Source organism: Arachis stenosperma, chromosome 10 (assembly GCF_014773155.1).
Source record: "Arachis stenosperma cultivar V10309 chromosome 10, arast.V10309.gnm1.PFL2, whole genome shotgun sequence".
Lineage (NCBI taxonomy): Eukaryota > Viridiplantae > Streptophyta > Magnoliopsida > Fabales > Fabaceae > Arachis > Arachis stenosperma.
In genome coordinates, this window is record NC_080386.1 from 6,763,896 (window position 1) to 6,774,783 (window position 10,888).

The window sequence follows — 10,888 nt, forward strand, 5'->3', positions numbered from 1 at the left end:
GTTTTAGACAGATTTCAATTATTTTTGGACCATGAACAAGTGTTTTTTTAATTAAATTTAATTAAGTTAACAAAAATTCAACAAAAAATTGTGTGGATATATCATTACTTTTTTTTTCCGTGCTTCAACATATAGGTATTTTATGGAAAAGCACAAAAATGTATTGATATAATACAAAAAATTTTATATATAATACAAATTTATTGATATAGTATAAAAAATTTTATACATAGCACATAAATATTTGTATATAGCACAGAAATTAGATATTCCGGCAACAAAAATGGAAGGTCGAGACAAAGAGACAAAGTCGTGAATCAAAGTGAAGACTCAGGCAAAGGAGAAGAATTGTCGACATACATAGGAGAACTGGAGAAGCGCCAAAGAGTGAAGACTCAAGTTTTGAAAAATATGAATATGATTTTTAAAGTTGTTTTATTAAATTGGTTAACTAAAATGTGGTTAATGGGTTAATTTAACCAGATTAGTCCTTTTTTTATGTACATTCCTAATTTTTTTCCTTCTTCAAACTTTAGGGGATTTTAGTGATGTTTCTTGGGAGAAAAAACTATTTTTAGCAGTTCTGTTAATTGATAAAAGAATGAAAATGCAAATATATTGATAAAAGAATGAAAATGCAAATATATAAAACATTTGGGATGATTTTGAAAAAAAAAATCTTCAGAAAATGATTTTCACCTACAACATTGGAGACCAAAATGATATTATTTTCACTTTAAAAGGTTCAAGATTACAAGATTTGATTAGCTAAGAACAACTTTTCCTAATCTCCAACGACTAAAACAAACTTTTGGTGAATAAACCCGTTGCAAGGAATCAGTGCTAAAAAATTTCAAGTAATCACAAAGTACAACACAAGTAAGCATATCTGCATATGTACCAAAACATTGAAGCAAAATACACTAGAAAATCCTTGATAAGTTAATGTGTTGCCATAATGTGTATCAAGAAATCATAAATCTGAACTAAAGATTCTTGCTAATTTAATTTAGTAGTTATAAGACTTTGGTCATGCTGCTGCTGTCGTTTCAGCCTTTCCTCCAAAAGTCTTAGCTCATTACGCCAATCTTCCAGTTTTGCTAGCTTCTCTAACTGCTCAGGCTTCATATCTTGCTCTGCAGCTTTCTGCTGGAGGCTTTCTGTCTGTCGTATCTGCATCCAACAATCAAAATGTTATGAGAAAGTGAAAAGCATTACCAATTGAGTGGCATTTTTGCTCAATGCCGATTAGTCACTCTGATCGCTTATCAGAAGATGAAGAAACTAGAAGACATGTAACTATGTAATCATTATAATTTTCAATTTAATTTTCCCACAGTATTTGTATCTTTTTTCAGCCTAAAAATCTCATTGGATAGCCTCTAACAATGTTTCAAAAGTAACCAGCATAAACAAACACAACCTACAGATATACAACAAAGGAACACAGAATCCATGCTTTCTCAATGATTCTTTGATAATCAAATATTTGAATGAAGCCATGAAGTTAGAACAAAATCAATATGATCAACACAAAATTGAAAGAGATTGGAATTCATATATGTTTAAAAAAAAAAAATCCCGGTGCACAAGCATCCCGTGATTTTCTTTGAAGACCACTATATATATGGGCTATAGCCACCTAACATTCTACAAATTTACAAACAGAAGACATGAACTTAATTGTTTGATGTAATACACTAGTTCTGTCATTGCCATGTGTAGTCCCCAATTATAAATGATAGAAGATAGATAGTAGAAAATTAATTAACAGAATACCATGTCACTAAACCAAAATTGAAAGCGAGGAGTATTTGACTTTAAACTGGCAAATGGAAACTCAAAAGATTGCCTAAGCTATGACCAAATATGATATCCATAATTGCCACTAAGAAAAAACTGCTAATCTTCAATATTTCTTCATTTAAAAATACCATGAGACTGAAGAATATAAGTTAGATCACCGGGCATACTATCTGCCATAAACTTATAACTTCTTACTTCAAATCATAAATAAGTCCTATGGATACCAGACAAAGAATATCATTCAAGATACATGCATGCAGCACAAATGGCTTTTAATATAAGCAATTTCAACACACTACCGTTGTTAGCTCAAAAACAATTGATTCAGGTAGAAGCTTTTATTGGATATTGTTGGAGAAAGTTATCTGTCAAAATCTCCAGTAATGCAGAAAATCATGAAGCATAGCCGGCGTACCTTCTTTTTCAGTGCTCGAATCTTTTTATCAATATCTTGGCTGCAGCCAGATGAGTCTAAACCTTCTGTAGAGTCCGTGACAGGAGAAGCAACGGAAGAACTTCCAGAAACAGCTAGTTCATTAATCTGAGATGTTAGAGACTGAACAGATTCTGATCCAAGATCATTCTTGACTGCTTCTAGCTTCATACTATCTTCAGTTACATTTAATTCTAAATTCTTTTCCTTTTCAAGGGCAGCCTAGAGGAATCACACAAGAAAGCAAGAGAGACTTTATTACTAGTTGTTTTGGTAAGAACTTAGTAATTTGTTTGACTTCAAAGTTCACAGCCTGAAAGAAAGAATCTTTGTACATTGCACAATAGCCTTTGAGATGCTGCACCTAAGGTGTTCCCATGTATTCTACTATAAACACCAAAAGAAATAACAGTGAGAGAGTGAGTGAGACACAATGTGACATACCTGAAGTCGCTTTTCCTTCTTCCTTTCGTTCCTCTTTACCGATTTCGTCTTTGGTTTTGAATTATCCAATGCAGGATCATAACCCGGAGGTCCACTGTGTGATGCCATCTCTTTCTTCAACTACATCATCAACATTATCCAAAAACCAGAAAATTAAACGTTGCCCGTCATTTACAGAACAAAAATGTGCTTCTAGTGAAGCGTGCTGGTAAAGATCCAATATTTATCAAGTCAAATTGCCTCGGATTCTAAGGGCGATAAAAAAAATGTTGCAAATAAGTCGAATTATCATAGAAACGGAACAATGGGGTTTCGTAAAAGGGGACAAAGAATCGAGCTTTGGAAAGAGAGAACGATTAGGGTACCAGAGCAGCTTTGGGTTGATAAATGGCGACTTCTTCTTGAGGGGTATAGCCAGCTCTGATGCGAATGGCTTTTCGGAGGGTTCCATCGGGTCGCCGAGTAGGGGCGAGAATCCTCTCTCCTTCTTTTAGGGTTTTGCTGATCTCTGCAACTTGCTCCTTGTGTTGTTGATCTTCGCTTCGGCGACTCGTTGACATCACTCACTGAGTTTAGAGTCCGAGTCATAAGTTGGAGTGGCACTTGGGGGTTTGGCTTTCAGACAACAAGAATGAGAACCAAAACACCTCCTTTACTTCGAGCTTTCTATTTTTCGTTCCTTTTATATCTCAAGTTTCCAACAACATTTGTTAGGATTTCGTCTTTATCTTCTTTATATCTCAAGTTTTTATGTTCTTTGATAATGTAACTTTCAAATATCTTAATTGAAATAATTTAGTTATTATTACTTTCTCAATAGAATTCAGAATTTATTGAATCTTGTTGATAATCTGTAAGTAAGTATGATCATTTCAATTTTATTTATTAAAAATATTGACTCGTGTTATTTTTCTTAAAAAAGATTACAACAAAATAAATAACAATTTTAATATTCTGTTTGACTTAAATGCAATTAGCCAAACAATTCAATATTAAATTCAATTATAATGTATGTGTAATGCATATAAAAGTCAACTATTTAAAACATAAAATATATATTAAAAATATATACAAATAATATATATATATATATATTTAAAAATGCATATTTATTTGATGACTAATAATATGCATGTAGTATTTCTTTTCTCCAATTTCATTGTTAATTTTTGTTATGATGACTTAACGAAATTATTATTTGTCCGCAGAAAATTTCAATCTATACCAAATTTTAAAATTGACAATTAAGATAGAATGATAGTTTAGATAGATTCATAAATATTTTTTTATTTTTAACTAATAAAAAATTATAATATTAATATTTGGTATAATTTTTAAAAAAATTTTAAATACTTATAAAAAATAAAAAATAACTTTTTAATAATAATTTTTTATCATTCTTTTTTTAAAATATGTAGTTTTTTAACTAAAATCAAATACAAAATAACTTATTTATAACTACTTTAGTTTGGGTAAATAATTTAAATAAGCTCTTTTGAAAAAAAACTTAAAGTATAAGAACTTTTATTAATAGCAACTTATAAATAAGTTATTTTGTGTTTAGATTTTTAGTTATAAAAGTATTTATTTTAAAGTTGTAGCATTTGGATAAATAACTCAAAAAAAATATAATTTTCTTTTTACAAAAAATGGATATTAAAACAATGATGATAACAAATACTTTTCAATATTAAATGTTGATTTTCTATAACCTAATCACTAATATTACAATTATTTAGGTAATTAATTCTTTATTTGCTCCCTTATTAGTTCCATTTTTTAGGTAGAAACTGTTCTTCTACTTCATCTTCACTCATAACGGTGTTTTTGTATATGGTAAACAATAATAAAATTTTAATTCACAATAATTTTGATGGCAATGCCAAAGAAATTACTATATAACTAGTGTTTGCTGTTTTATTGTGTATGATATGGTAGATAAAAATGAAAAATAAATATAAAATGTGTATCAATGAATATTTTGTTGCTCTTTTTTTTTTACTTCTATTAGAATTCTCTCCTCGGGGTCAAGAACTTGCTATAACTAAGTATAAAAATAATAACAGCTATATAAAAATAAAATCACTTTAAAACTGAGATTTTATACCATATACAATGTTAAATACAAATTTAATAATAAAAATAGAGTGATAAAATGATAAAAAAAAAGAAAAAACTGGAAGAAATATATGTAATGGGTGGTTCAGATGGAATATTGTTTTAAAATGGTGGTGGAGGATCAATATTTTCCTCATTACGTGAAAATGATAGCGAAAGGCCAATGCTTCTAACAGATAGAACATTGGGTGAAAATGGTGGTGGGATGCCAATATTTCCAGTATTTTTTAATTTTTAGAATGAAAGTAGATTTTTGTTTGTTTTAAGGTCATTTTATTTTACGGAAATGATAGAATGACTTATCGAGGAGAAGTCATATATTTCTACTTTTTCAAAATAAAAAGTATTGGGAACCAATATTAATTGTGTACAATGTGTACAATAAATTAAAAAAAGTAAAATTAAAATTAAAAATTAGATCATTAATTAATTATTTAATTTTAAATTTTAAAATTTGAAAATTAAGATTAGTATTTAAATCCATTGACACTGTGTACGGTTATTTCTAATCTTACCGTAACCTCAAATACACGTCCAAAACTCACCGTCATCTTCAGTTCTCACCTCGCGTCACTGAATTTCTTGCCAGCCATACCGAGGCCGCCACATCCTCCCACCGACACCGTCCTCACCTCTGTCGGTTAGCTTGATGTGCCTCGTCCTTCGACGCTCAGCCTAATGTTGCTGTCACTATTTTCGTGCCTCCTTCCGAACCGGCTTCGCTTTCTCCCATTCCTTCAAGCCTCTTCTCACTGATGATACTACCATGCTCTTTTTTCTTTTTCGGATCCAAGCATGGTTAGCTTCTTTCATGATTTGAGCCCTATACTTTACAATAGTGCTCTTTTTGTATAATTAGTCCTTCAAAATTATGTTTCACCACAATAATAGCTCTTCTGTTTATTCATTTCTTCTTCTATTTTAATGGTCAATTTAGGATAATCATTTTAGTAGGTATACAGATAGTTATTTTATTTTTATGTAGATGATTATTTTGATTGGATTGAGTTTAGTTATATATAATTAAAATATGTTAGATGTTCAATTCATTAGGTATGTGGATGATTATTTTTATCCTTAAGTGGATAGTTATTTTTATTAAGAGTAAGTGGCATGTGGCAAGCCAAGTAGCGACAGTGAAATGGGATGATTATTGATGAAAGTGGGGTGGCGGCCGGTTGAAAAAGAAGAGAATATTAGAGGATTTCATATGGTTATTTTTTTAAATAACTAGCTGAATTTTTTAAATTTATTATTTCGTAGGTAATTTTCATGTTTAACTCAGATTGGGCCAAATAAGCAGTCTATTGTACACATTGTACGAATATCTCATTGGCTACACATTGTACGAATATCTCATTGGCTCTCTAGCGAAACTCTTTTCAAAAAGCTATGAATTAAACTGTTTAGACTTTTCATAATTATTTTCCAGTCAGGCTCTTAATATAAGTTCTTATATTTTAATTTTTTTTTAAAAAGAACTTAATTTAATTGTTTATGGCTCTTTAGACTGTGTTTGGAAAAAAGACTAACACTAGAAGATAGAAATTAAGAGACCCAAACTTAAAAATTAAGACTAAATTATGTCTTTATATTATGTTTAATGTAAAGTATATGACACGCATAACTAAATTATATCTTAGAGTCTTACTTGATTCAAGATAAATATAATGATGAAATAAATATATTTACTAAAATACATTTTATTATTAAAAAAATGTTAAAGTTCTAACCCACCATCTCAACAAATTTGAGTCTTTTGTGTTTTCATTTTATGGAGGTCCTGAAAGGACTAAAATTTTGTGTCCTAGAATTTTAGTTTCAATACCAAACACAAAACTAAATCTCATTCTTTTAGTCCTAATCTCCCAAACCAAACACTTTAGAGACTAAATCCAAAAATCAAGGAGATTCCGCGTCCAAAAATTGTGGGGGGAATAAAGAACACAATGAATTTTGATCATCAGCATTTGCAAATGCATGTTACACATTAATTACATACATGACCCCAAAATAGAAAAAGATAACAAAAGACTAGTATTCCTCTAAACAAATGAATCTGTTGTATACCGGTACAAATGAACAAAATTTTACAACGCCTCTTTCTGACGGGTTGTGGCACAAGTGTAAGACGAAAAATCCAAATGAGAAAGCAGGACAAGTGTGCTAAAAGAGACCTGTTAAGAGCTTATTCCCGTTTGTCCTCCTCCTCCTCCTCTGACTCGTTATCTACATCCAAGTGTGCATCCCTTCCGACATTCTTTTCTTGCTTGACCATACTTAGTTCACCACCTTGACCTTCATGCTTTCCCTTTGTTAAAGACTGAGCTTCTTCATCATCTGATTCTTCTCCCACTTCCTCTGAATATGCGTACCTATCAATAGTAGGCAGAGGGAAATCAAACACAATCATCGAGTCTACTCTCTAAAGCCACTCCATGATGTGATGCTTATTTTCACACACTCGGACAAATTAGCTAAACAAAATTACAGGAAAATTACTCGGGCATTAAATAAAGTAAAAGGAAGACAATAAATAGTTCTAATAAGAGAGTACATTCATTTGAAAATTATGCTGTTACATAATAAAACTAAATTAAATTGAGATCTTACTTGCAATGTCATAATTGAAAAACCCATAAAACCCAAAGAATAACCTGAAAATAATCTAAAGGAGAATGCTCCCGGGATACAGTTTGCATTACAATAAAGGTTTTCTCTTAGGCAAGGCAATCACATCAGAGATGAAGTAAATCTTAAAACAACAGCCAACTTCTGATGGGATTAATTTAAGCATTCATTCAACATAGAGATACAAACAAGGAAAATTGTTCGGAGAGACCGAGGAAAGTTATGTTAACATGTTAAAGTTACAACTCACCTTTGAGAGCTTTGGGATGGGGCCCAGAGGTAGCAAATAACACACAGTAATCCAAATGCCAGAATGTCCCAGAAAGCAGTAATGATCCAAGCACTCTGCCAGCGCTCATTGAAAGGATCTGTGGCTTTGAAGTATACCTGTAGAAGCAAGTGTAACAACATGGGTGATTCCAACACATAACAAATTGGAAGATGGATATTACATGACAATAAATTACCATTAGGAACTTGCTGTAACAGCAAATGGAAAGTATATCAACAAATGGGAAGCCAAACACAATCAAAACCAGAAGAAAATTGTGCCTGGCTCACTGGCTGATGTAGGATGCAATGCAAGGCGGATGTAGTACAGGTTACTTCACCACTTTGAAAAATGACAAAACTACCACCATTTTGGACAATTTCCTAATCAGTGGGAAGGAAATTATATGCAACATTCGAACCTATTATGCAAATCCTAAGCCTAGAAACAAAAGAAACACACACACATACATACACAAAAGGCCATTTCAGTTATTGGAAACTAACTTTCATGTTACATTGCCTTACCTCATATCCTATCCAAACTACTGAGGAGATCACCGTTACTGCCAAAGCATTTGAGAACTTTCTATAAATATCTAGCTTAACAGAACTCCGTTTAGCCTGAAAAAGCAAATAGGAGAAAAATATCAGTTTTTTAATGCTAAACAAAGTGGGAATGTCGAAACACAGAAATTTAGTGCAATGCTACAATAACAGGCACTTGAGGCTATGATACCTGTAACTGTTCCAATGTTCTTGAAAGTGATGTAAAGATCCACAATATCAAAAATGCATCCAAGAAAGCATCAGGAAGAACTAGAAGTAGCCTTGCCCTTCCAGATACATCATTTATGGTCCCCACATATTCAGTAATATTCAGCAATTCTGATGCCAGAAAGTAAGTAAATCCAAGTAAAAGAACCTTTGAGGTAAGACCCCCAAGAGTGGGTCGCACAACACCATAACCCATTGAAACACAGAGAATAAGAAGTCGTGAAATTGCTTTTCTTATAGCCCCAACAGTGACAACCAATGTTGTGATCCCGACAGGCCTCATTCCAGTATTGTTGAAATTGACATACTCCAAATACCAGAGAAACATCTCAAACAACCCAAGAGCAATGACAGCTGTGATACAGTGCTGAAGTTGCAGTACATCATTCCAAAATCTCCAATACTGAAGGAACCAAATGATGCTTAGGCAGACATAAGCAAGTGTCATAAATACATAGAACTTCTTTAATGGGGCCATCCTACCAGGCAAGTACCCATCAGGGTTTTTCCAGATCGTCTTTCCACTCATAAACATATCCTTGAGATTGGGGTCACAAGCTACAAAAATTAAATTATACATTCCAGTCTTTCTAATGGTAACCCCCTTAGAGTCTAGATTTGCAGTTTTGGATTTTCCCTTGAAACGTACATCTAAGATGACAGGCCAATTGATGTCTGTTGCAGAAGGTCTTCTAAGAATCTCTCCTTGCTTACAACCTTCTATTTTAGCTAAATCAGCAGTGCAACAGATTGCCCGTTGTCCACCATAAGCAGAACCACCTATGTTATCTCGATCAGCAGCCTCAAAAATTATAACGTGCACTGGCCCAGTACCACGCTTGGCAGCAGTTCTGGTTCTCCAAAAGGTGATATTCTCAAATCTACCTCCCAAAAGAAACAAAGTCAGTGTTCTTGGTTCTTGCTTATGCTAGGCACATGATTCAAAGATGAAGGTAGACATATAAATGATCAAATCCAAAAGTAGTATCTAATAAAACTGAAGAAAAACATGTTATTTTTCATGCTTTCATTTTGCCTTCCAGAACAACGTATATCTTTCACATTCCATTCATCCCTTGGTTAAGAAAGACTCCAACAAGATTTGAGCAAATGAACAACTAACAGGTGAGAGATTCATCCAAAAACATTAACCTAAGTACCAGCTCATGTCTTATCTGGGCAGCACCAATCATAAATATGCAATGTGTCTACGATTCCAAGAGATTAAATGAAGCCAAAGGAAACAACATTGAGTAACACTAATTTGCTTTATGGCGAAATTCAGCTCTAACTGATGGCCCGTCAATATGTGCAACTTAAACAGAACAACGTGATCAACTGCCATGGTGATGTTAGAGTTAACACTCAATTTGTTTTCTCATATGCTTTAAATAGTTGATTAGTACCTAATTCCATAGAAATTCACGAATCCACCAAAATCGGACATAAGCAACACTCGATTTTCCGTTTTCTTCCCCTACCGTACAAATCAAAATTAAGATCAAGCAACATCAAAACCATGCCACGAACCAAACACTTAATCTAAGCTATGAACTCGCTCTTCGGTAACTACTTGTATCAATTAAAGTTAACGCTCAGTCAGCTGGTTAAAAAGTTAGTTACAGCAGATTTACAATCCAGTATTACTCTCAGCTCGAGAATGCAATCAACTAACTAACACTGATTAGTCCAACACAAATCACGAGCATTGAGAGAGAGAGAGAGAGAGAGAGAGAGAGAGAGAGTACCTGATATAAGCACGGCCGTTATGGATGGAGTTGGGGTTGGAGGGCGAAGCAGCGGCGGGGAGAGAAGCGACGATGCCCTCGCTGCCGCCGGAGAGAAGGTAAGAATTTCCGACATCTATGAAAGGCTCGCGATGGTAGACGTGGATGGACGCAAAAGAAGTGAAGAAGAAACAAGATATGAGGAGTGAATGCGCGGCGAAGAATGTGGATCTGAAAGATCCAAATGCTGAATCCATGGCAATTCAGATGACTGAGTGAGACTGATGAGCAGCCAACTCAGATTTGGATCGCCGAAAAACAATGCGTAAGAAAGAGGGAAAGAGTCAGCTATGAGTGTGTGAGAGAGAGAAGAGTGAAGGCACCGCCATGTCGGTAACGTTCGCTGCAGCGTCACTCTCCGGGGACACGACTTTGCTTCACGCGCGAGATCGTGCACGTGATTGTTCCTACATTGCACTGGGCTAAGTTTTTTTTGGTCAGGACACTGAGCTCAGCTCAACGCAGCTCACCATCCTATATTGGGCCTTGTCCCAATATCAAAACAACTTGCCCAACTTTTTTGGTGAACCTTGCCCAAGTTTAATAGGGTCCAAGTCAACTAATGCATATTACACAACAGAAATATACAACAAACCAACTTGAGTTGGTCGGCTTAGGATGT

At 33.6% G+C, this 10,888-nt stretch overlaps 2 protein-coding genes across 2 annotated transcripts; both read right to left on the reverse strand.

The window, feature by feature from the left end:
- Window positions 1–869: 869 nt before the first annotated feature.
- Window positions 870–3,367, reverse strand: LOC130955956 (partner of Y14 and mago). The gene is made up of 4 exons (XM_057882971.1): window positions 3,049–3,367; window positions 2,684–2,803; window positions 2,222–2,461; window positions 870–1,173 (listed from the first exon to the last, which is right to left on the reverse strand). The coding sequence occupies exons 1-4, from the start codon at window positions 3,241–3,243 to the stop codon at window positions 1,000–1,002; spliced, it is 729 nt and encodes a 242-aa protein (XP_057738954.1). The 5' UTR covers window positions 3,244–3,367; the 3' UTR covers window positions 870–999.
- Window positions 3,368–6,645: 3,278 nt separating this feature from the next.
- On the reverse strand, window positions 6,646–10,585 carry LOC130954356 (uncharacterized). Its single transcript, XM_057881097.1, has 5 exons — window positions 10,228–10,585; window positions 8,442–9,360; window positions 8,231–8,326; window positions 7,683–7,819; window positions 6,646–7,176 (listed from the first exon to the last, which is right to left on the reverse strand). Exons 1-5 carry the CDS (start codon window positions 10,461–10,463, stop codon window positions 6,990–6,992), a joined length of 1,575 nt encoding a protein of 524 aa, XP_057737080.1. The 5' UTR covers window positions 10,464–10,585; the 3' UTR covers window positions 6,646–6,989.
- Between the last annotated feature and the right edge of the window lie 303 nt (window positions 10,586–10,888).